This window comes from Schistocerca cancellata, chromosome 1 (assembly GCF_023864275.1).
Source record: "Schistocerca cancellata isolate TAMUIC-IGC-003103 chromosome 1, iqSchCanc2.1, whole genome shotgun sequence".
Classification (NCBI taxonomy): domain Eukaryota; kingdom Metazoa; phylum Arthropoda; class Insecta; order Orthoptera; family Acrididae; genus Schistocerca; species Schistocerca cancellata.
The window spans coordinates 492,342,336-492,370,076 of NC_064626.1; the positions used below are offsets into that span (position 1 = coordinate 492,342,336).

General features: G+C 37.9%; 1 protein-coding gene and 1 pseudogene across 3 annotated transcripts in view; both read right to left on the bottom strand.

Annotated features, from left to right (window-relative positions):
• Positions 1 to 486: 486 nt before the first annotated feature.
• On the bottom strand, positions 487 to 604 carry LOC126097755 (5S ribosomal RNA; annotated as a pseudogene).
• A 12,457-nt stretch (positions 605 to 13,061) lies between these two features.
• Positions 13,062 to 27,741, bottom strand: part of LOC126177843 (SWI/SNF-related matrix-associated actin-dependent regulator of chromatin subfamily A containing DEAD/H box 1 homolog) — a 184,239-nt gene continuing 169,559 nt past the window's right edge. For all 3 annotated transcript variants that reach the window (XM_049924487.1, XM_049924488.1, XM_049924486.1), the window contains exons 16-17: positions 13,940 to 14,043; positions 13,062 to 13,746 (exon numbers count right to left, since the gene is read on the bottom strand). In XM_049924487.1, coding sequence (XP_049780444.1) covers positions 13,667 to 13,746; positions 13,940 to 14,043 — 184 coding nt within the window. In that variant the 3' untranslated portion in view covers positions 13,062 to 13,666. The remainder of the gene's footprint in view (positions 13,747 to 13,939; positions 14,044 to 27,741) is intronic.

The window sequence follows — 27,741 nt, forward strand, 5'->3', positions numbered from 1 at the left end:
AAGAGGGCATGGAAAGCGAATGTGTGGCTTGGACTCACAAAAAGACTGCAGTTCATGTATCCTGTCACGGATGCACAAAACAAACATGAGGGATCACCAGGATCCAAGAGGTCAGATCTGAGATGCAACTTCGGCTATATGAAAGGATATTCTTCAGCAAGTACTCAAGATTTCCTCTTCAATGACGAGAGCAATGCTTTCAAACTGGAGGGAGGCCATGTTGAATTGCAATGAGTATGTATGCATAAAAGGGGAAAAAAAATTTAAAAAGACCTAAACTCTTCCCAAACAGGCCATGAAGGCCCAACAGTACCACTGGGCCGCCATGTCATCCTCAGTTCATAAGTGTCGTTGGATGTGGATATGGAGGGGCATGTGGCCAGCAAACTGCTCTCCCGGCCGTATGTCAATTTCCAAGACCAGACCTACCACTTCTCAATCAAGTAGCTCCTCAGTTTGCCTCACAAGGGCTGAGTGCACCCCACTTGCCAACAGCAGTCGGCAGACAGGATGGTCACCCATCCAAGTGCAAGTCTAGCCCAACAGCGCTTAACTTCGGTGATCTGATGGGAACCAGTGTTACCACTGCGGCAAGGCCGTTGGCGATAGACTGGCAATAAACATACATGCATATCATGTGAATGCATGCGTTATTTCATAGAAATGGACTGAGACTTTATCACCATGTTGTAGTACACTTGTTTCCATAACAACCATTACTGTTCTATATTCTTTCTGGAATGTGTATCCAAAAATGTTGCAAGGTCTATCGGGCAAACCAAGTGAGACTTAATCCATCTTCTTCCGAGCTATCCACTGTCCTTCCAATCTGCTGTTTTACTCTCTGAACATTTTATTTACGAACTTTATGTAGTTTTGTTTCTGTCTATAGTTGTGTGCAAATTCTACACCACATATTGTGAACTGCCACACAACACAAGAGAAATCTCTTTGCCTAAGAAGGTGAGAAACTAACCTCTTTCAAGGGAACAGGTAACAATTTATTCACTAGATGTTATTGCAAACAGCTCTGGCTACATTTATGAATAGTGATGTGACTCAGAAATAGTTCTGTGAAAGAGAAGGCTGGTCGAGTTTTAATGGCAGAAAGAAAACAGTATTTCCACTGCAGATAATGAACGAAGGATTTGTATCTACAAGCTGCTGCCACATGAAAACAGATGCCACGACCACCCTTAATCATTAGTGAATAACATGATCTAAATTCAATCAAATCCGCAGTCCCTCACTTACGAGTGTTTGGCATATCCATGTAAGTAAACGGCCTTTTTCTCTTCCTGTGGACATATTGACCTCTTCTACAGTTGAAACACCTTTCCTCTTATTTTGGAGTGCCCAGGCACTACAGTACTAGATCGCCAAGGAAATGTGTTAACATTTAATTTTGTGTCTAATATTAGATGCATATAAAAGCAATGATACTTTTGAACATGAGATATTCATGCATTTGTACATTCAGTATCATTGTGGAGGACCACATTAACAGGTATCAATATTGGTAGCTATATATGTGTAATCAAAACAATTGACAGTTATAAGATACAACAAAAAGATACTGTAACATTTTATTTTGCCATAAACAGGTGTCATTGATTGTTTCCATTGTAACAATGGTTTCTTCCATGAAGGTAAGTTGGTTGAGGATCACACTTCAAGCTGAGGATACCACTCAGATGCCATGGTGTACATACTCGTACTCTTGATGCTTCACCTCTACTCACTTTGTAAATGAATTGCAGCTAGGCCAACATCTTATACAACTATCTCTGAGCTGGAAACTGCTCTTCTTGGACGATAGCAAAAATGTGACAACCCTTTAACTGCCCTGGACGTGTTAATGTGCACACCTTTGTACCTGTCCCTGTGTGCTCTGAACGTGTTTACGCGCACCATCAGTCCTTCTACACATTCAGAGCACACAGGGACAGGTACAAAGGTGTGCCCATTAATACATCCAGAACAGTTAAAGGGTTAAGGTGCCATTAATTTAATGGAGTCAATTACATAATGGTAAGAAGCCATGTTGACAGCAATTAAAGATCTTTGTGTGTCATATGAACACCTGTTGAAATATACTATCTGTAATATTCCAATATATTATACTGTCTCTGAAAGTATACCCACTTATAAGAATCAGAGTGATTTAAACTATACTGTGTGTAATATGTTGTACCTTGTCTCAGTGCCTTATTGTTTTGTGCAGATTATCATTATAATTAAATCTTATTTCCTTTACAAACAAAGTACATTTCAAAATAGATAACCAATAAGATTAAGTCCCAAAAATTGACTTCAACAATGCATCCTTCATTTTGTAGAGTTTGAAAGCACCAGGTTTTACAACATATAATTACGAGGAAATTACGATTTGTTGAGATTGGTGCTTCAAATTATTGCTCTTCTTCCCAACAGTATTACAAGTATTCACTCATGAAATAGGTGGCAACTGAGTGTTGCACCACTGTGACACTAACATTAAAAGGGCACAAAGGAAACATGTAGCTTTCTATTGCATGTTTAGTTCACATTTAAAAAATCAAGGAACATACACATAATGTCAGAAATCAGAATTCCAACAACAGGCTTATGGTTATGTGGAATGTAGAGAAATACAGGACAGGACAATCATCCACCAAACAGCATACCATCACTACTGAACTAAATCGAAGGGCTATAAATGATGATAATCATTTCTTAAATATAGTAGAAAGTATAAGGAGAAATAGTTAAAGAGAAAAATCACAGCAATATGCTGAAAGAGTAATGCTTATAAAATTCGATCATATGAATGTATCACTAACTTCTCCTTCTGAAATTATGAGAATTTTACATTCTCTGAAAAATAAAAGCTCATATGGTTTTGATGGTGTTTTCAATAGACTACAAACGATTTATTCCCATATTACAAACCCAGTCTTATCTGCAATAAGTGACACGGTTTTCCAAAGAGACTGAAATATGGTGTTGTTAAAACCCTCTTTAAGAAAAGTGACAAAAGAGATGTCAGTAACTACTGACCTGTTTCATTGCTGACAGTGTTTTCTGAAATTTTTGAGATGATGATGTAATCTAGAATGGTATCTCACCATAGCTATCAGTAATATCTTCAGCAAATCAAATTTTGAGTTTCAGAAGAGTTGCTCTACTGCAAATTCCATTTACATGTTCACTCACCAAATTTTACAAGCATTAAATAATGACACCAGCTGGTATTTTCTGCAACCTTTCTAAGGCATTTGACTGTGTATATCACAGTATTCTCCAAGATAAATTGAAGTTTTATGGGACTGATGGTATAACAAACTAATCGATAATATCATATCTAACCAAAAGAATGCAGAAAGTGATATTTATTAATTCAGCCAATGTAGTGCAGGGACATAATTATGTCTGGGGAGAAATCATGTATGGTGTTCTCCAAGGCTCCATCAGGTCCACTATTTTCCCTCATATATCATCTAACACACAACAATCAGAATTAGATTTTTTTTAATGATGATATTACTATTGTAATAAATCCAAGCATACATACAGAAATAGAAGAAATGGTAAACAATGTTCTTAAAAGTATCATCGACTGGTTTCCTGTAAACAGTCTCATCCTCAGAGTTAAAAAGACACAACATACGCAGTTCTGCACGTAAGTGTAACACATGGTGATGAAGAAATAAATAGAGCGGATACATCAAAATTCTTAGGTGTCTGTACCGATGAGAATTTAAACTAGAAAAAGCACAGTTTGGAACGCCTAAAACAATTTTGTTCCGCCACATTTGCTGCTTGTGTCTCCGTCGGTTATTACTGTTACTACGGCTACTACTGCCTGACTGGGGTAACTCATCTTTAAGAAAGTCTTCGTTGCTCCAAAATGTGCTGTAAGAATAACGTATGCTGCTCATCCAAGGTCACACTGGAGACATCTATTTAATTAGTTGGGAATTCTGTCTACTGCTTCACAGTATATTGATTCCTGCATGAAATTTGTTGTAAATAATTCACTATAGTTGAAAAGGAACAGACGGATAAATGACATTCATTACTGCGCATTAAGGTTGTCTTCAGCACAAACAGGAGTGCACAATGCTGCAACAAAAAGATTTTTTTTCTCTCGCATATTTCGCAATAATACAAAATGTGCTGCCCTTCTTTGAACTTTTTCGGTGTACTCCGTCAGTCCTATCTGGTAAGGATCCCACACCACGCTGCATTATTCTAAAAGAGGCAGTTACCCAGCAATATAAAATGCCTATCAGAAAAAATTGAAAACAAATTTAAAAAGTTTGTCCTTGACAACTTCTATTCCGCAGAAGAATTTCTACTGTAATAATGTGTAAAAGGTGGTTGGTATGAATTACCAACTCACATTTGTATATTTACAAAATTGCACACCTTAGAAATGTTCAGCAGGTAACCACATTTACAAATAAATTTACGATGTGAATGTAAAATGACTCGTTCCACATCATTACGATTTATCGCACAAAGTGATCCCTGGAACATGAAACTAACTAATTAAATGTATCTAAAAACAAAGATGATGAGACTTACCAAACAAAAGCGCTGGCAGGTCGATACACACACAAACAAACACAAACGTACACACAAAATTCTAGCTTTCACAACCAACGGCTGCTTCGTCAGGAAAGAGGGACGAAGAGGGACAAAGCAGCCGTTGGTTGCAAAAGCTAGAATTTTGTGTGTATGTTTGTGTGTCTATCGACCTGCCAGCGCTTTTGTTTGGCAAGTCTCATCATCTTTGTTTTTAGATATATTTTTCCCACGTGGAATGTTTCCCTCTATTATAACTAATTAAATGAATAGACTGCTGGTTAGTTTTAATAAAAATAGAAGCATATTAACAGAATCTTCCGTCGGTTCTTGGTAGAACAACATTATAATAATAAATGTAGAATATAATGTAGAACAAAAGCAAACTGGTGCTTTTCATTTATTATTAAAAATAGAAGCTTTTACAAATCAAGAGAAGTGAGACATTCTCCATCTTTATAGAGAATGCAAAAGGAGTGGGAAAGAAACAGTTGACATGTGTGCAAGAAGATACCCTGATAGACGAGTGTCCAAAGAATGACAATTCGTTAAAAGTGTGGATAGTAATGTTTGGTAGAGGGCAATAGAATGCTACACAGAGGCAACAGATCATTATGTACAACAATCAGAATGAATGAAACAGATGTTCTGGCAGCTGTTACTGATAATTTACATGTTAACTCTAGATAAATTATGAGAACATCTAGAATTACTCACTTCAGCATTAGTTGCCTTGTGCTTGCGAAGAACTTCCATCCCTATAATGGGTCACTTTAACAGTATATTGATCAGCAAGATTGCAGAAGATGCATGTAATTCTGTAGTTCAACTTTGATGTTACATCTGGACAAAATGTTATTTCTTCAAAAAATATCATGAAAAGCTGAATATAAGAAATTCGCTGCTGAAAATCTGCATTGTCTGAGGCAAGTAGGACATCAGTGGCATTAGATTATGAACATCTGATACAGGAGACTATGTGACTGATCCTTCTTTATTGAGAAAACGCACAATTTCTTATGAACTGCTACCAGCTCTTCTAAAGAAATGACCTAAGGTACATAAATGTATGTGGTAACACCACAATGGGTGCCCAGCTTTCTAATTGCCTGTGGCCATGGAAGAGCTCAGATAGTTTTTTCTTGGTTGATAGTGTGCGAAGGCATTATTTGTTGACCCTCATGTCTGCCTCATTTGATATTCAACTTTAGCCTCTGGGGTAAGACCAAAGATTAAGTCTACTCACAAGTTGTAATGACCCAAGAGGACTTACAAGTTGGATTGTTGATTCATGTGCAATGTAATCAAAGATATCTCTTCAGTCAGTCCAGAAAGCCTTACACTAGCAACAGCAAAAAGTGCATTGCAGTGCACAATGAGAATTTCAAACACTTGATGATAACTGGAATTTTATGGAAGTGTTTCTGATCACACTCTTTTTGTGATTTACTTTTTGTTCCTATTGCAATATACAGTGCAAATGCAAGAGTCCATCTAAAAATCAAATTACATTTATTTTTTTAAGCGCCCCCCCCCCCCCCCCCCCATATCTTCTCTGCATACTTAAAGTCCCCTGCTCACCTCTTTCTGTATATTTGGGCTAAACTCAAGAACTACTGTAGGGATTTTGATACTGTTTTCACCTATGGATAGACTGGTTTATAACGAAGGCTTGTGCACATAATTTATAAATATTTTGAGCAAACTTGATTAACTATGATGAATTTTTCAACCACTGTAGTGAAAACAATGCCATTGTCATCTAGCAGTGAACAGTAGAACCCCTGGTATCCACAGCTCTGCATAGTGCAATGTACCCACAACCAGACGGAGTACGCACAAATGCTCTACTTCTTTTTATATAAAAATAACAGGAGGAATGTGTTTGCCACAGTGCAGTCAGTGTGGATGCAACTTAACGTATTCAGATATATTTATTTGGACACTTCGAAGTTAAGGTACATTTTGTGTGTAGCACTCACCAGCCTAAAAGTAGCAGCACTACTCATAAATATTGGTGGGTTCGTGAGCTGCTTAAACAAGGAAACAAGACATGAGCACAACCTTCCTGACAACTTAAAAATGGAGGATGGAATCTTGTTCAGAAACTCCTAGCAGATGACCAGAGAATATCCCAGAAGGCTTATACAGATGATTGGGGGACGGATTTCAAAGAAAGATGACAATTTCAGACTGACAGTTTCGGCTTCCCTCACATTTGCAATCACAATTTGAACTCTTAATTCTCTGCATACTCTTCAACCAATGGGCAGTGAGTTACTTGGCTTCAAAATATCATAAGCAATTTCTTGAGAAGAACGACATACAGCATATGAATCCAAAATCTACTTTTTTAATTTTTTATGCAAAAGCAAACCATTTTCCAAACAACTATGAGGCATGTTCAAGCAGAAACTGTACAAAACAACACTGTGATATAACTGAAGCCTTTATTCGAAAGTAGTCGCCAGAGGCCTGAGCACAACTATCTCACTCTTTCACAAGCCAAAGGATTCCCTTTTCCCAGAATTACTGTGGCTGTGACAGAAGCCAGTCCTTCAATATATCTTTTAGTTTGTCGTCTGAGTTTTAAGTGGTTTTCTTTGAGTTTTTTTTTAATGAACCAAACACATGGAAGAAGCAGAGTGACATTTCCTGGCTATAGGGCCTTTACACTTTGTGTGACGTTGGAGATGTGTGGATGCTCATTATCATGGAGCAACATCACTCTCTCTGTGAGCAGTGCAGGCTTCTTGATGGACTTGTGTAGGCTACAGTGTGTCTCACAGAATATGTAATTGTTAATGGTTTTTCTGTGACCAAGGAATTCAACGAGTATTGGAGCTCAGTGTTGAAAAAGACGGTGAGCATCACCTTGCCTGATGAGGGTACACCTTCGAACGTTTTAGTAGCAAGTGACAACACATGCTTCCATTGCATGCTATTCAGCTTTGTCTCTGGCTCGAAGTGATAGCACCATCTCTCCTCACCGGCAACAATCACTTCAGGAAAGTGGGGCCTCACGATACCGGACCAGGTGTTGCAAAGCTAGCCCTATATGCAGGCCCATTGGCAGTTCACTGAGCTTCTTTGGAACCCAATGCACACACACCTTCTGGTAATCCAAGCTATTTGTGCAATTGTGCACACTGTTGCAACACGGGCCTTCACCATCACTGCCAACGCCTGCATTGTCACACTCCAATCAGTTCCTACCAGATAGTTCACCTTGTCGATAAGTTTGGCCATGATTATCATGTTTGCATGGCTGGGTGTTGGGCTATCACTCAAACATTCCTAATACCACTTTCTCACTGACTTGTCAGATACAGTCTCCCCTGTGTATCCCTGTCATCCAGTGATGAATATAAGGTGGTTTAACCCCTTCTGCAGTCAGAAATCTGATAACACCTTGCTGCTCCTCAATAACTGAATTTTGCACTGTGAATATGTGCTGCCACATCAAATGGACAAAATACAAAACTGCCTGCTTCTCTCCTTCTTCGCATGCCCGTGCATGCGAACAACCACGTCGACCACTAACTCACGCCCCTAGATACCTCACTATGTTATCACAAAGTGGCAATTGCAAATTTCAGCATGTTTGGTTGTTACAATCTTTCGCACCTTTTCATTTGAACACTCTTTATACTTCAGCAAGGGGCGCACCTTCGATTCTTTTACATAAAGTTTTTTTTCAGCAGCAAAGCAGATGACTCAGCTTTCTAGCTTCCCTTCAATCAAACCTACATGTGGACGTGATTGTTCGCATGGCAGCACAAAATGAGTCTTTGGCAACGAATCAGTGAATACTAAGGTTTACAAGAGGAGTGCTGTCTCAGGCTACACACCTACATCAGGCACTATCTTTCTGTTTCATTTTCATTTCATTTGTGGCCTTCAGACATTATAGACACAGATGCAACCCCCCCTCCCCACAACACACACAATTTGCGTAAAATATTAACATTTGTTGTACACATATTAACCAAATCATAATGTGCTCGTTACTGCCATGAGATGTCACTACAAATAACAATTATGTAAGGAAAAGGTGACATTCCTGCCCCCTAAAAGGTTTCCTAGCATATGGTGCCTACATCACTTCAGCTATATGAAATTGATTATATTCAGTTACTCAACATTGTTCTCAGAATTTTATACACAGCTCTATGCAGTGGCCCATAAACAAATTTACTGTTACACCAGGCAAGTTGTCCAGTTGTGGCTAGTGCTAACTGTCCGAACCCAGGGCGAATTGTTAGTTAAGTTATTGTTTAACAATCTTTACATTCTGATTTCCTGTTTTTCCAGAATCGTTCAATCTACTTGTCTTTAAAGGGTCTGACAGAAACAAGAGCAGAACTATTACCATCGTGAACTAGTGAATCCGCTTTGGGTGCCACGTCCTCTCAGTCTGTCCAGACTCACGCAGTCAAATGAAATTAGATTCTAAACTTTTCCCAACTACTTTAATTCTGCAATTAGACTCTCTTAGCTGTGTCCATCTGCAGCCGGCTCCAACAGCACTTTATGATAATATGTACTCTCTTTGCAAAAGTCAGCAATCAGTTCAATATTCAAAAGAAATAATTTCAAAGTAAAAATATAGTAATATCTCAGAAACTAGTTACCAGACATTAGAGAATGATATAATACTGCTACATACATTTTACAGAAATTGATTGCCACTGTACTTTTAAATATAGTGCAACTCTTCAAAAACATTTAGCATTTTCGGTACATGATTGAAAGCACAATGTTTCTAATGTTTCTTCTTTTTACCACTTTAACAATTAATTTCTTACTACACAAAGGAATGCAGAATCATTACAGGGTTGTGTTTTGGATATCATCATGGGTAAACCTTCTTTTTTTACACTGCATATCTCTCTCCATCAGGTATTAAGGTCACATGCATTACTTTAATCATTTACTTCATGACTCCTCATCCATAATAGCTACAGTAGCATCTTCAGCGATCTAATACATTCTGAAATTTTTATATGTTATATGCTTCTCCAGTATTTTTACCTTTTTCCATCAGTATTTGACCAACTAGAGTTCGTCTTGTTCAACTACAATTTTTGGCTGCTTATTTTTATCACTCTCATAAGAAAGTAAATTTATACTTTTATATTTACTAGCTATTCCCTACAGCTACATTCACATATAGCAGCTTTATTATGATGTACAATGGTAAGTAAGCAAGATATCGTACATTCAATGGTGTCAGCTGCTCTCAAGTGTGTGTGTGTGTGTGTGTGTGTGTGTTTACGCAAGCATAGCACGATTTACACAGGGCAAGCATACAGTGTTGCTGCCGAGTGGTTCATGCAGATGGACATGGGCAGGTACACTTGTCTCTACATTGCACTATTGAAGTAGCCACACATTGTACAGTGTGTACGTTACACAACAAAATTAATAATTTTTTAACACAATATATGTTCATTAGAATAAAAATGTTTTCCATTCCTTACTTCACCGTTTCAAGTGTTGAGTTTTATTTATTTATTTTTACTTTCTTAAGTAGATAATGTCCTTCCACAGGTTTCAAGCTATTACCACACCAAATTTCTTCGAAAATGGTTCAGCGGTTTAGTCATGAAAACTTATTACCATAATTACTTTTGCACATATTATATTATGGTGTGGAAGTGTGAATTCAACACATTGAGGACTGAATAAGCATTGTATCCATTATGTTGAATCTTATTATGTAGAACAAATCAATCAATAACAGTGACAAATATGACAAATTTCGAAAGTCAAGCAATAAATAGCTTCTTCAAAAAGTAATAACAATATTATGGAAAGGACAGTTGCTACTCACTATATAGTGGCAGTGCTGAGTTGCAGATAGGCACAATGAAAAGATGGTGAAACCAAGCTTTTGGCCTTGGCAACCAGAGATTGTGGTCATGTGCATATGTCAGTAGCATTTGCGTGCGTGTGTGTGTGTGTGTGTGTGTGTGTGTGTGTGTGTGTATCTTGTCTATTCTGATGAAGGCCTATTCGGCCAAAAGCTTTATTTGACAGTATTTTTGTTGTGTCTAGCTGTGCCTCAGCATCTTGGCTATATGATGAGTAGCGACTACTATCCTTCTCATAATATTGTAATTATTCTCTCCTAGATTTTTCATTGTTTGATTTTTCAAAGAGTAAATATTGTACAAATCATCAAATATTTTGTATACACTCTTTCTAAAGTAGCCTATGACCTTCCATGACGTCCTAGTGGTTTAGTAATGAAAAGGTAATGGGCAAACATGCTTTTGCAATTGTAAAACTTTAAATTACGGCAACTTTTTTCCTGTGCTCTGATTTTAATGAAATAAAGCCTATATGTTGCCCCAAATTACAATTCAAATTAATTAAAAATACATACCAGTATATGAAAGTTTTAATGTTTAACAGCCTTTAGGATGTGAGGTTTTTGCATCAAAGAAAGATGAAAGAGGACATAAAACTACTACTGGTAACAGTAGCTGTAAAACATACTGAAAACTGAAATTATGCTGCTACCACGTGTGGCATAGTTTCTGCAGTTGTAAATACAGATCAATATGTATGACTGGAAGCAAGGCAATATATACAATCTTAAAAGGACCACCTGTTATCAGCAACTAGCATTCCTACGGTGCATCTCTCTCTCTCCTCTTACAAAACTATATGATCACAAATCAAATTCACCATCTCTATCATTAAATCAATGAGTCAGATGTTACCTTTGCAAGCTGAAAGACTTTAAAAGAAGGAAACAGACATCAGAAAATGGCATTTATTTATGAAAAACAAAATATGCAACAGTCAGGTCCCTGTAACACAACAGCTATACATAGGAGAATTTCAGTTGCCACATGAATTTGTGTTTTCAGTTTGGCAAAAAGCCTTCTTCCTCTTCTTGCGATAAGTGCCATGCCTGTGACTAGCAGTACCATTTTAATAGAAAGAAGTATTAAATTTAAAAAGCAAACATTTCTTATAAAGACTGACTTTATATAAAATTAACAGTACTAACTGAACCAATGTTGTCTTTTGATTTTTGCAAGAAGTTGAAATAAGTAATCCTCTGTTCACTGAAGTATGATATTTCCATGTTTACCAAAGACAAAATATGTCACATATATCTAGACTGTTGGTACCAATACAAAACCATTCATCAAAGCCACAATGCTTCATTGACTCAAATACAATGTGCATGATTTCTTCCATACTTTGTCCTTGCTACAGTTAGCCCCTTAAATACTGAGGTCAGTGACCTGCCCTTCCTTTCTATTCTTCCCCAGTCTGTCCCTAATTCTGCCCCAGAACTAATAGTTCCAAGATTAGTACAGTTCCTCACTTTCTTGTGTCCATTAGCAGTATTAAGAATTTTGCTTCTTGGGGAACAGTAAGTATGGGCTAGTCATTCTGTCTCAAAATTTTAAGTACAATGTTTTCCAGGTTAATACAGAACTGTTCTTCACTATGTCCACAAGAAACCTTCATTACCATCATTTGTGTTCTAAACAGTTTGTTCTTGAGAGACAAATACTTTGGTATGTACATAGATACTGTGGTATGTACACTTAGACTGATAGTTCTTTGGCTCTTTTAATAATACAAGTTAGATTAAAGACACACAAAATGTTTATAATTGACAACAATGGAACATATGGTACAACCAACAGTAATACAAGAAATCTAACATTGAATCCAAAGTTTCTGAAATCAGGACTCTTCCACATCATCTTGTTCCGTGTTAAACCCTGTATTAATTTCTTGACTTCAGAGATTTGAGTGACTTCTCCTTTCACCTACCATCTTTCTTTTATATCCTCTTCTTCTCCAATATTTAAAAGAAATGTATCTATCTTTGACCAGTTCAAGACGTAGTACAATTATGACACCACTGGTTCTGCCAAGATCTGCAATTGTTTAATATTGCCATTTTTATCTATTATTTTATCTATGGCTTTCACTGTTTACTTTTTCTGTTTAATACTTAAAAATGGAAAGTCATTGGTGGAAGTACTCGAAGGAGTAATGGTAACAACTCAAAACAAGAGTGCAAACACTGTTAAGCTTCCGGATGAATCCCCCTTATGAATTCCCCCCCCCCCCCCCCCCTCTCTCTCTCTCTCTCTCTCTCTCTCTCTCTCTCTCTCTCACACACACACACACACACACACACACACACACAGCACAGCACAGCACAGCACAGCACATTATGCTGGAACTCAACTGGGGTGAGGGGTTTGTGTGTAGTGCACAAAACACGTGACACAATACCTCACCACAGTCAAACCATAATGCCTGCACAATGTAGTTGAAAGGTGAATGTGTTCTGTATTAGCTCTAAAAAAGGATTTGGATTTATCAGGAAATTTAATTACACTTCAGTCGTTCATGTGCCCCTCAACTGTACAGTAAGTTGTTACCCTTACTCTTTCCATTATACAAAAATGATTCTAATGACTGACAAAAATTCCACATGAAATAGTATATGTACAAATAGAAAAAAATTTAATTACAACTATGTGTGACACCATACAGACTTCATAACAGATATTTCTGAAGGAAAACAAAATTATAAATAATTATAACAAAAGTAGAACTGAATGTGCCCTCTCTACAATAGAGTTTGTAGGTTCTTAATACTGAAAATGGATATCAAACCTCTGCAAGAGAGTTAAAATGTTAAGTAAAAGAGTAAGTAAAGCATATCACATTTCAGAAAGTACAGCTTCACCTAACATCAGGTAGCCATTCCTTTCAACTTAAAATTCGATGCCTAAAAGTTTCTTGTTAAAGAAACAAATTATTATTTGACATATATATTTGCACCCATGCCAAATTTTCTCATTTAGGATATCATCATCATATTATTGGTAAACAAGACATACATAAATGCTCTGCCACTTATTCACCATCTGACGATAATTATATAATCCTGTTGTCTCGACACTATGGAATATATTACATCCCCACAATGTACAATGACTCATAATTACTCGATTCACACCAGTAACACACGCCTTTCCTTCCACAAGCAGTCATCAACAAAAACTGCAAACAAAGCTATGCACCGCTTTATTTAAGTATGTATAAATTATTTGCCAGCAGTCCTTGCTTCCAGTCCAAGTGCTTGTTTCAATAAACAAACTACATTCTTGCTGTCCGCAACATTATCTGCAAGAAAATAATTGTTAAGAAAAAATCAAATATAAAGCAGACACATACAAACACATTTTAAATGGTAGCAAATCGTAATTCACTAGGCACTGTATATTGAGCACCTGTAGCAATAAGTTACAGTAATTTTGACTTCACAAGAAGAAGGAGTTATTTAAGACACAGATTACACAGAAAATTTTGCTTTTACCTTCACTATTGATCTGTCGTTCCAATGAAAGCTTCTCCTGTGCTATCTGGAGCATTCCTTCTTCAATAGTTCCCTCACTAATTAACCTAATTACTGTCACATCTCTGTAAAAGAAATTGAAATATTAACATACACTCGAGGAAGAATAGTTCTCTTGCGACAAAATAGTAAATTTTATATTTCACAACAGAGTGCTGGTATGATGCACAGCTTTGAATGCAACAATTCCAAACAAGGAAAAATATATAATCCAAATACGATGGATGGTAGTTCATGATGTTGCTGTCTCAGTCATTACTTATTAACTGGATTATACCAACATATTTCTGTTGTGCTGCTAATATGCTATGACACTGTTTGCAATAAATTTACAAATTAAATTATCATTATGCATGTTGGTAGCATGCTGCTATCATAAGGTGCCATTTCAATACTGTTTCACACTAGCCACCATCTCTTGTGTTACTCTGACACATTTGTGTCTATATGAAGTTTCGAATAACAAAAGAGATTAGTTTTTTTTAAATAAAATCACTGTCCAAAACTTTCACTGTGGGGAATGCTGTATGTTACATTCCCCTGTGCCAGTGTAGCAGCACTCTTCCTAAACTCCTTGCCTTTGAATATCAGCAGAGTTTTCTTTGCAAATCGCAAGTAATGCTCTAAAGACAGCAAATTATGCCTTTGCTGTATTTCCTACAAAAGCATTTAAATCATATCTTCAAAATCTGGCTATATTCTTCTGACAAGAGAATGACCAGACATGTTATGCCAAAACCTGCCACAATTGTTTTTACCAAATTTAGTTAACATCACTTACAATCCTATGCCAAATTTCAGCTGCCATACACACTTACTGAACCAAAGCACGGACTTTAGAATGAGAATTCTTCCATCACTGGAAGGCATTTAACAGATTATTAACAGAGAAATTTACTGTGGATAGATCAATGCAGTTTTCAAGTTCAACATTGTGATAATATCAAAGTTGCAATCACCAGTACATTATCATTCTTTCTCTCCTTAGTTTTCTGAATCAGATTAGTATAAATGGCACTCCTCAAAATATACCTATAATGGGGTGGACTCCTTGCCATCTCCAGTCTAATTTTGTAAATAAAAAATGGGGAAAGTTGTCTGTCACATACAGGGCCATCAAATATCATCCTTAATTTAGGTTTGTGGTGCTCAAATAATGTGTGCTTAGAGCACTGTATCAGCATTTCATATTTCTGCAGCATTTACAACAAATAAAATTAATTTTGCCTTGTATTTATTTGTATACACACCAGGCCAATTTGGAAAACACATTGTGGATAAAATAGATTGTATTTCTCTATGAATATTAACAATGATGTAAAGGATATACTGCTACTCACTGTAAAGATGACACGTTGAGTGCAGACAGGCACAACGAAAAGACTGTTACAGAATGAAGGTAGGAAAATAGATACCAGCAGAATTGAAGCTGTGAGGGTGGGTCACGAGTTGTGCTCAGGTAGCTCATTTGGTAGAGCACTTGCCTGCGAAAGGCAAAGGTCCCGAGTTCGAGTCTCGGTCCGGCACACAGTTTTAATCTGCCAGGAAGTTTCAAAACAGTTTCACATTAAGCTTTCAGCCAAAGCCTTCACCACACGCACGCATGCACACCCACTAGCCCCCCCCCCCCCCCCCCCCCCCCCCACACACACACACTATAGTTCTTTTCTGAAACTGCTTTGACTAAAAGCATAATGTGTAACAGTCTTTTCAATGTGCCTTTCTGCAACTCAACATGTAATCTTTACGGTTAGTAGCAATCTGTCCTTTTTATGGTTGTTGATATTCCAACTTGGATTTTCCATTGCTTGGCTACGAATATCAAGTTATGTTTGAATCGTTTGCCATCGGCAACTGATTGGTTAACTCATAAACCAATGGAAGTAGCGACAAGAGAATGCTGTGTTGCACAGTGTGAGAATTCAGGGGCGTACAAACCAGTCAGTTTCAAGTGTGGATACCATTAAAAAAAGTAACACTTCATAATTACTGTTGGGAATTGTAATTTATATTCTCTGGCCCCATATGTGTACTGCTGTAAACTGTCTCTGACGTTAGTAAACAACTAATTAGATATGGTTTATTACTGTTGACAATTATGCACTGAGATAGATTTTTTAAGAGTAATTACCATAAGTTTGTATTTATGGAAGTGCTTTACATTTGGAATTATGATTACTTATAGCTTCCCCACTGACACAACTTACATTAAGATTTCCCATAAATTTTCACTCATTATATATAACAGTTATTCTGCTCACTGAGAACTGACTTTTCCTGCTGATCAAACCCAGGTAAAAATCATATTATAGTTAACCAAAGTTGCAACTATCTTCGTCAATAAGCAGTCAGCATTTAAACTCAACCAGTTTTTGCTAGGATCAGTAATAGATGGCTGTATGTCACTCATTATCACCTACAACTTTCTGTTAGTTGTTATGATAAAGCGTTAATCACGTGTACATACCAGTTGACAGATCTAGCAGGAAAACAGGAAGGAGTACCAAACTCTGAAGAAAAAAGCAAAACAGGAAACAGTGCATGGTCCAAAGACAGAAAGTGCAATATAGAGCAGCATCAAAGGCCAATGGCGTAATGGTTAAGTGGTCACGGTGTTGTACTAGCAAGCTGGCGAGCTGTGTTCAAACCTCCCTAGTGCTAAGTTGTATTGTATTTTTATTTATTTATTTTTTGTTTCACTGTTCGCTGTATTCTAATTTGTGTCTGTGTCGTGGTGTAATGTCCATTTGCAACAGCGAGGCAAAGGTAGGGACCCATAATGACAATTGATTGTGCATAACTGTTCTATTAGCAGCCGAAAGGAAGTGGCTTTTGAATGGGAACCACAAACGTTTAATTACAAGGCGACAAGTCAACCAAATCCGCCACTGGAAAACACACCTGGTGTATCAAACATAGTGTTAGTGACAGTATGTGTGTCATATGAAATCTCTAACCAAAGCACCTAATTTGTATGCCTGGTGAGTGCGTGAGTGAGATATGCCTCCTTGCTTGATTTAGGTGTTTGTATGAGTGTGAATGTTATCGCTCCCAAGGAAGTGATGAAAATATAATAGTTTGTCACATAAGCTGCAACAAATAAATAATTTCATAATCACACAATTTCTCTGTGCTCTGTCAAAACACGTGTTTTTAATGTTTTTGAGTGGCATTCCATTTTGGAAGTTTTGACTCTTGAATTTCTTTGTTGTAACATAGTTCACACCCATTTATTTGTTGTTTTCATTTCTGTGAGACATCTATGTCTTATCTCACCTTCTCTCACTATTCATCACATCTACTTGCGACAGTAATGTATTCTTACCACATGACCCACATTCTACAGGTAGTTCATAATGATGCGAAAAAAATGAAAAAAATAAAAATAATAATAAATGGCTTTTGAATACGGCTCATCTGGTTTATGGTCCCACATTGTGTCCACTAAACTACAATGTCACGGTTGTTCAGTTTCTCTTGATATTACACTTATTAAGCTTGGACAGTTCACTGTTTTTATTTTGCATTTTTTTTACAGCTCAGTACACCTTCTTCTTGTTTTCATGCTTGATTTCTGTTCAGTTTTTGAAGGACTATCCTCTGGGCCATCTTACCGCTAAATCTTGATAAGAAGTACATTTTTGAATGAAGAAATATTTTATTGCAACTTGACTTAGAATTTTGACAGTGGAAAATGGGCTCCAACAAAATGACATGTAGACTGTGCTGCCGACCTGCACAGAGTGTACAAAACTATGGAAACACCAAAAACACGAGACATTACCATGCCAAATACGGTGCCGGAAAACCACTGGTATTCAAAACAGCTTCCAGTCGCCTCAGAATGGATAAATACAGGTGCTATATGGTTAAGGGATTCTTACACCATTCTTCCTGCAAAATGGTAGCAGCTTCAGGGAATGGTAATGGCGATGGGGTGGACAGTGATCATGCAATCTTCTCTCCAAAGTACATGACAGAGGATCAATAACACAGAGATATGGTGACTAGTGGCCAGGGGAGTTGTGATAGTTTACACCCTCGTGCTCCCAAAAACAGTCATGGCAGATACAAGTTGTATGAACAGGGGCCCTGTTGAAACATGCCACCACCACTGGGGATGAAATATTGTACCATGGAATCAACATGATCAGCCAAAACAGTCACAAAATTCTTGGCAGTAATGCAATCTTGCAGAGGAACCATGGGACCAATGGAATACCTAAATATGGCTGCCCAAGAACCCTTGCCATTTTTTTCAGTCTTGAGACATAAATTCAATCAGAAATCTGAAACAGTGTGAAACAAGACTCATCTGACCAAAAGACAGCCATCCACTGCCCCATAGCCCATGTATTATAGCTTTGGCACCACACTTTCTCGTTACAAGCATTTGCGCCACTGAGGTGGTGTTTTGGAATTCCAGCATGCCCTGGAATTCCCCGCTTATGGAGCTCCCTTCATGTTGGTTTGGTGTTGACAGGATTCGCGAGTGACACATTCAGTTCTGCAGTGACTTTTGTAGTTGTCACCATCTTAGTTTTTGCCAAAATTATCTTTAATGACTGACTGTCACTATCACCCAACACACAATTTCGTCCACATTGTGACTTAGCAGATGATGTTTTCCACTCTGCCTGTATACTGTGTAGATCTTTGGCACAGTGCCTCTTGAAACATCAAACACTTCAGCCCCTTTGATTGCAGAGGCAGCTCCCACATGAACACCGACAATTTGCCCATATTCAAATACACTTAGCTTCAACATAATGCATTCACAACTATAGAGAACACTGTTCTGACCATGAATGACACCTGCAACAACTGAGGACATTGCGGAGGTGCCGCTCATGATCAAATACGACAATTCAACCTGGAGGCTTGGTTAGCACCTGCATTTAGGTTCAAGCATGCACTTCTCATGGTGTTCCCATATTTTTGTCCATCCGCTGAATAAGGAGTGGTAACTTTAAAAGTTTATGTGGACACACTAATCACGAACTATACAGTGTCTTTTTACCATGGGCTTATAAGTGAGGAACCTTGAGGAAATCAGATCTGCCTCTGATGGAAACCTATAGAATTGCCCACACAGCCTAGGATTTGTTTACGGTGGAAGAAGACATCGTGACGATAGTCATCTCTCTGGTGTCAGTCACACGAGATGTAATGGGGGGCCTCACTTACGGATGACCTTGTAAACGACCACAACTGTGGAAATGGGCGAACATGTCAAGGGCACTACAATTGCTGCACTGTAAACATTATATCTTTCATATAGTGGAGGCTTCCACACCTGTTTTTTGTGTCCTTAGCAATAGGCATATTTCTCTATCTAACATTTCCTCTTCCAGTGCTGAAAACACCATCAGAGACTCAGACAGCAGTACAAGACCTAACCATGCAGTGGGACAAGGTAACCAATGAATATGTTTCTCCGATACTATGGTTTTATCAAGATGCAATCATTATTATAACAGAATTTACAGGGAGAACATAGAACTTAGAAAGCACAAAAACAAATAATAGACAATGAGAAAGACTGAAATTAGACAAGTTATCAGCCTTAGTGCTAAATGCAGCAAACATTGCCAACACTTCCCCACTAAAACATCCATAACACACAACGGCACAACTCTGCAATCTCAGGCGATATTCTGACAGCGTCACAAACAAACCATTGCATGGATACCTTGCTTGCTGAGCTTGTTTACTTTTGTGCTGCTGTTTGAGTCTATGTACCATCTGATGGTGGCAACAACACTGGAGGATGAAACGTTAGGCAAAGAAATATTGCTCAAACCACTGCCCATAGAACAAAAACCACTATTGTTTCCTTTGACATTCAAACAGCGTGTTTGTCCATATGTGTGCAACATGCCCCATGTTCTGACACAGATATGCCCCAACCAATGGAAGTGTACCGACTGAGTGATGGATGTATGGAGATGCCGGTTTCTCAGAATACAGCCTGGCAAATGCATTCATTGGTGAACACACTGTGTGGTTACTGTAGGACATCCATGCTTATGTGTCCTTGTTAAACCAATCTACTTGCTTAAGTTTAGTGATGTTGCCTTTGCAGGCAGCAGAGCAAACCTGTGGACCCATGAACACCATCAGGTGCCCTTGCTAGGAAACCTTTCAGTTCTACTTACAACAAAGTCACTCAGCCAGCAAATTTTATTGTGGTAGCTGACTCCAAAGTGGTCAATGTTTTTTGGATAGTTCCTCTTCATGCTTTTGAATTTAAAATTAATGAAACAGCAAAAAGGAGTCAAATGCAGTGTATGTAACTGTTCTTTCATGCAACCATCTGTGACATATCTGAAATGCAAATAGCCGATGGATTTGTATTAAGGAACGACTTTGTCGTGGCCTTCACCAGTCAGGAAATAAAGTCTGAAGCACCTCATACATGATCAAACAATTTGTCAAACCTGACTAGGTTTGTCAAATATTTGCCTGTGTGCAACTCAGTTAGATGTGTTTGTGAAATACAGAAGGTGCATAACATGTTTGATACAAATTTTGAGTGGCAGCAGATATGACAAGGTGGCAGACCTTCCTTTGACAAGACTGTGCTGGAATCAGGCATACATGCTGGCCCAGGATTGAAGCAAGTCAGCTCACAAGTGTATAGCTAGTGTGCTACGGGTTTGGTTAATGTGTTAATATTGTGGACTTTTTTGTCATAGGATGAACTTTGATATAGCATGAACTGAGCTTTGTTTTGGAATATAGATTTAAGTTAGCTGGCACTTTTTCCAAAGGACATCCTGTACATATCTCTTGCAAGTACTCTCTAGTTTGAGTGCAACTCAGTTTTTTATGAAACAATTGTAGTCAGCATGGAAACATATTGTTGTCTTCTTGTAAAATAAGATCAGTTAGCAGTTAGCAATGTGTAATACCTGTCCCAAAGGTGGAAAATCACAAAAATGTGTCATCTTTGCTATGTTTCTGTCAGTGAGTTGAATGATGATCTGTATATGAAAAACTTGGGATATTTAATTTCTCCCACACTGCAGGTGACAGTGGTATGCCTGGTATACACGCCTGCATGTCCATAGCCTGTCTTGTTTTTTAACAGGTGCTATTTCTACACTGCTCAATGACACATTTTAAACAGTACTGAATCAACCCATAATACAACTTTAACTATTCCAACAAATATATGTTTATTTCAGTCCTGTTGGTCACAAATGGTTTCTTGAGTTAATTATGAGGTTACCACTTTGTGTATCTCTGAACATACTTCAGAGCTATGAGACCTACATTTTTAATGTATCACTTTCTTTCGAATTAAGACTTTTGAGAAACAGGAAGACCAGAAACATAATAAGGTATCATTAACTTCACAGAAACACAAGAAAATACTGGACAGAAACAATTTAGGTTTCATTTGGCTGTGCACAGCAAAAGAATTGTGGAGTTCACTAAAGAGAATAAGCAATGAGCAATCAAAATTAAAATTGCAAAGAAACACCTCTTTCAATCTAGCAACTTATCAGCCTCTGATAAATAGAAATATTAGTGGGCAACTAAACATGATCAAAGCTGAGAAACTGTGTGAACATGAAATGAATAAATCTCTCCAGAGACTTCAGTTTAAGTGACTTTCAAGTCGCATTTAAGTTCAGCAAATGTCATAAGACTTGACAACATCTCTGTACCACAGTTCTAACATTTTCATTATGGTAGAATGAAATGGGTTCTAAACCACTTCACTTCAGTAACTGCCATATCAAAACTAACATGGTGTAAGAAAAGGTTTGCATCTTACCCAGGAAAAATTCATGCTATCACAAAAGTAGTGCAGCAATTTCACAACTGTGTGAAGCACACGAACTATTTGAAAAGAAAAATTTCAACAGACCACCTCCGGAGCTTCAGCAACACCTTACTCACTGCTCAACTGTTGTTCAGATAAGCGAAAAACTGTGTGGTTCAAACACTGAGCATAATTTACATAGAATAGAATTTAAAAAAATAAAAAATTAACTGGAGCTGTAAGGTATAAAAAAGTCAGGTGATACATAGGCTAGTCTGAACATCACAGCTAGTCCAGTCAAATTGCAGATATACCTTGCAAAAGGTGGGGTAGAAGAGTTTATTTTTTCAACTCGTTGATATGGTTGGAAAGATTAGAAAAACGAGTTTTGCCAACGAAATTTCGCTTGGGAAAACTTTCTGCAGTCAAAAAACTTGGAAAATTTCGGACTTTTTTCAGTTTTTTCAAAATATCTCAGTTTCATTTGCTCCTATCGCTTTAACGTCTATTTTCTTTTTTAAAGAGCACAAAATTCTTTACAAATTTGATTCTTGCCTTTTTTTCTACTCCCAATATCTAAGGCACTACAGCGCCTAAAAAAATACCAATTTTTCAAATTTTGAGCATAGTGGCAAGATACCTTATTTTTTAACACTATTTTTTGTTTCTGTTTGTGTAGTATAAATACATTATACATCATGTTATATGTTGGAATTTACCACCTCACTTTCAGGTATTCTATTTCTCTGTATGCAACATGAAGATTGCTGGGCACCCAACTATTGTGATTCTTACATCACTACCTCAAGTTCACTATGGGGCACCTCTGCCCTGGTATTTGTAAAACTATAAATATAAAAATACATCATTAAGAGACACACACACACACACACACACACACACACACACACACACACACACACACACACACACACACAAAATAATTTGTCTCAGGAAACTGAACTATTGTTAGCTGCAATAGGCAACCTAATTAGGTAGGTAACTATTCTTGTGTATAAAAGCCACACAGTTGGCATTAAAAATAAGTAGCTTTATTACAATTAAAATGCATTGTCAGTACTAAAAAATGGGTGTGCAATACATGTAATATCGCACTTGAGACAGATATGAGCATCACTTCCAACGTTTTGATGGGCCAGGTTCCTCAGTGTCACCAGAAATACCTTGAGTTACGGATTAAGGGTCTGTACATAGAGTTGATCCCAGATTGACCTCTTCTTTAAACAGCGAGTCAGCCTCAGCAAGTTCGTAGATTTCGTCAGCGGTTTTCTCAACATCCTCCATAACATCATCTTCACTGTCTTCATACAAAAATTTTGGCACGTTTTCACAGTTGACCCCAATACATTTCTTGCAATTTGAAGAACATTTCAAACACGCTTTTCTGCAGGAGCACGCTCCACCACAGTTCAGCTTGCTTGAGCATGAAACAATGTGAAGAAGTGCTTCAGGTGCTGGATCTTGGCTCATTATAACGGGTATTGGACCGTGGTCACTGTGATTCCAGCTCCATTTCTCAGGAGGTTTCCAGTTTCCCATCCAACTTTGGACTTGTTGGTAAGTCCGCAACGAATGATGTGCAGCATCTTGTGTAGCTGGCAACCGTGCAAGATTCAGTTTGCTTTTTGTGGCAGACTTGGCGAATAGCTGGTACCGCAAATGGTCTAGTGTGTGAGAACTGCTGACACCTCCACTATACAATGCGATAGTAACCTGTTCTCCTACTGTTGTTATTTCTACGTGGGTAGCATGTGGTTTATTGAACGTGCAAAGGGCTGAGGTTAGGTGTTCATTTTTCGCAACAATATTGCACCACTTAATTTTTCCTTGACCAAAAAAAGCGGATGTTGTATCACATCCGCTAACAGCGTAAGTGAACAGAATATATTCACTGTCAAACTTGTTAGCTGCAGTGGAAAACCACTTGTCTTCTGCATTTCTTCTCCCTGGCTTTAAGAAAAATAAGTTTTCAATGCCTTGCCCCAAACCGGTCATGAGCATAAGCAGGTCAACATCTTCTCCTACAATGACAACACTTCCAAAATCTTTAGTTCTTGAAATGGCAGATGTTACAATCATAACGTCAGCATCTTCTTGTGCCTGGAGCAATTCAATGCTACACTCCAGAAATTCCTTTTTAAGAAGTGTGATCAAACGCATCTTGTTTCATTCATTGTACAAAAACTTGTCCTGAGGGACTTGGTTCACCATCTCTGATTCAACCACAATGTCAACCGAAGAATGTTTTTTGAACCTACGAATCCTCTCAGCACTCTTTGTGCTACATTTGTCTCCCTCACATGGATACCCATAAAATACAGGGTGATTCAAAAAGAATACCACAACTTTAAAAATGTGTATTTAATGAAAGAAACATAATATAACCTTCTGTTATACATCATTACAAAGAGTATTTAAAAAGTTTTTTTTTCACTCAAAAACAAGTTCAGAGATGTTCAATATGGCTCCCTCCAGACACTCAAGCAATATCAACCCGATACTCCCACTCGTTCCACACTCTCTGTAGCATATCAGGTGTAACAGTTTGGATAGCTGCTGTTATTTCTCATTTCAAATCATCAATGGTGGCTGGGAGAGGTGGCCGAAACACCATATCCTTAACATACCCCCATAAGAAAAAATCGCAGGGGGTAAGATCATGGCTTCTTGGAGGCCATTGATGTGCTCTGTCACGGGCTGCCTGGTGGCCGATCCATCGCCTCGGGTAGTTGACGTTCAGGTAGTTACGGACAGATAAGTGCCAATGTGGTGGCGCTCTATCCTGCTGAAATATGAATTGTTGTGCTTCTTGTTCGAGCTGAGGGAACAGCCAATTCTCTAACATCTCCAGATACTGTAGTCCAGTTACAGTAGCACCTTCGAAGAAAAAGGGACCATCTTAGCATCAACTGACGCTGACGCCTAGTCAACAGCGCCTCAAGCAAACAAATGAACAACTAAATGAAACTTTATAGCTCCCTTAATTCGCCGACAGATAGTGCTTAGCTCTGCCTTTTGTCGTTGCAGAGTTTTAAATTCCTAAAGTTGTGGTATTCTTTTTGAATCACCCTGTACAATAGCAAACTGAGATCCAAAATGACGTTGCAGGTAAGAAACATAGCTTTGGGCTATTGACTTGAAGCAAACATTTCAAGTCCAAGTCATTTTGTGGATAATGTACCCTCCATCAATGACAAAAAATTTACTCGGTCCACCTGACTTCACATCTTCCACTGGAACGAAGGCCAAAGAATAAATACGCTTTTGTCCGCTAAAGAATAATTCCTACATACTTTTTCTTATAACTGATCATTAACGTCAATCAACTGTAGAAAATGTATGGCACCTGCATGCAATCGTATTACATATTGTAACACAAATAAACTTCACGCAATCCAACGTGAATGTGTTCGTAGTTACTGAATATCATGCTGTTTGTCCTGGCCCTGCAGCAAAGTGAGATGGTAAATTCCAATGAATAACATGATGAGTAATATGTTTATACAACACAAATAGAAACTGAAATAACAGTGTTCAAAAATTAGGTAATTTGCCACTTTGCTCGAAATTTGAAAAAAAATAAATAAATAAAAAAAAAGGTATTTTTTGACGTGCTGTAGCGCCTTAGATACTGGGAGTAGAAAAAAATGGTAAGAATCAAATCTGTAGAGAATTTTGTGCTCTTTAAAAAAGAAAATAGACGTCAAAGCGATAGGAGCAAATGAAACTGAGATATTTTGAAAAAACTGAAAAAAGTCCGAAATTTTCCAAGTTTTTTGAGTGCAGAAAGTTTTCCCAAGAGAAATTTTGGTGGCAAAACTTCGTTTTCTAACCTTTCCAACAATACGAACGAGTTAAAAAAATAAAATCTTCTTCCCCCTTTATTGCAAGGTACAGGCTTTTTCTCTGACAGTTTCACTGGACTAAGAACATCAATGGGGAAAAATAAATTTTAAAAAATCTTCCATTATATGGGACTGAGTGTAGAATGTTACTGTCAGTAACTGTGTAAATAAATTAGAGAAATTTAAAAGAGAAACAAATAGGCTGGAAGTTAGACAGAAGGTGGATTAGTAACTTTGGCGGCAGGAAGAACAACGCTTTTAGTCAGATGATAACAACATTATCAACATAAAATCAAGCTGGAGTAACACAGGAATAGATCCAGCAAAAAAAAAAAAAAAAAAAAAAAAAGAGAGAGAGAGAGAGAGAGAGAGAGAGAGGACTGCTTGTTAACTGCTATTATCATTAGTGAACACATCAACATAGCCAAAACAGAGACAAAGCCACACATCACTACAAGTAGGAACAAAAAAATTTCCATTTTTATGAAATGTTGGAAAATTTGGCATTTTCTCATTCCCAACGAAAGTGTTGTAAATTTGAGGATGCTAGTTTACTATAATCACTAACTGATAGTTACTAAAACAAAATAGGTTGTTGGAAAGTGCTCTAGGGGAGTGTCTTTCACTACGAATCAAAACATCCTGGGTTCAATCCCAACCACTGCATAAATTTTGAATAAAAATCAGCAGCAATGACTTCTAAAGACTTCAGGCATAAGAAGTGACCCTCATTCTGCCAATGGCCTTGTCAAAGAGGGCAGAAGAGCAGACAAAGGTTCAGGGCACTCTCTTGGCCTTTGGGGTAGAAACTGCCCTTAAAAGGCAGAAGAATTAGCAATGATCAACAGCATGAAGATGCAGAAGGCAATGGAAACCACTGCATCAAACACACACACTGTGTTTCCACAGGACTTGTGGCCTGTAATTGTAAAAGTGACATGGTTTCTCCATTGGCAAAAGATTCTAGATTAGTCCCGCATTTGGATCTCTGGGAGAGGACTGCCAAGTGGGAGGTAGCATGAGAAAAAGCCAGAATAACCAACAATGGGAGAACATTCAACGAGTTGGAGCATGGAATGTCAGAAGTTAGAACATAGCAGGAAAGCTAGAAAATCTGAAAAGAAGAATGCAAAGGCTCAAGCTAGGTGTAATAGGGGCCAGTGAAATGAAATGGAAAGAAGGATTTATGGGCAGACAAATGTAAGGTAATATCAACAGTGACTGAAAATGGTATAATGGGAGTAGGAGTCATTATGAATAAGAAAGCTGGGCAGGGAGTGAGCTACTGTGAACAACTTGGTGATAAGGTTGTTCTCATCAGAACCAACAGCAAATGAACAGAGACAACGATAGTTCGAGTATATATGCCAATGTCGCAAGCAGCACATGAAGAGATAAAGTACGTGAGGTACTGAAAGAGTAATTCAATATGTAAAGGGAGATGAAACTAATAGTCATGGGGGATTGAAATGCCTTTGTAGAGGAAGGAATAGAAGGAGGGGTTATGGATGAATATGGGCTTAACTGTAGGAATGAGAGAGGAGAAAGACGAACTGAGTTCTCCAATAAATTGCAGAGTAGTGAATACTCTGTTCAAGAATCACAAGAGGAGGTGGTGTACTTGGAAAACACCGGGGAAAATACCCTGGGAAGGTTCCAGCTGGATTCCATCACAGTCAGACAGAGTGTCCGAAATCAGATATTGGATTGCAGTGTACTCAGGTACAGATATAGACTCAGATCATAATTCAGTAAAGATGAAGAGTAGAGTGAAGCTTAAGAGAATGATTTGGAAGAAACAGTGAGGAGGGTAGAGAGTACTGAGGAATGATTAGATGTGTTTGAAGTTGGCTAAAGAAGTAGATGTTGCAGTAAAGAACAACAGAGAAAGGCAGTTCAGTCAAAGAAGGATGGATGTCTCCAAAAATGGCAATAACAGAAGTTGGACAGGGAAAAAGAGGTATAATAAAGGCAACTGCAAAGAAACCTTGGGTAACACATGTAATACTTCAACTGACTGTTGAAAGAAGAAAGTACAAAAATGTTCAGGGAAAGATAAGAAAACAGTAATAAAAGCAGCCAGGGCAAAATGGCTGCAGGAAAGATGTGAAGAAATCAAAAAA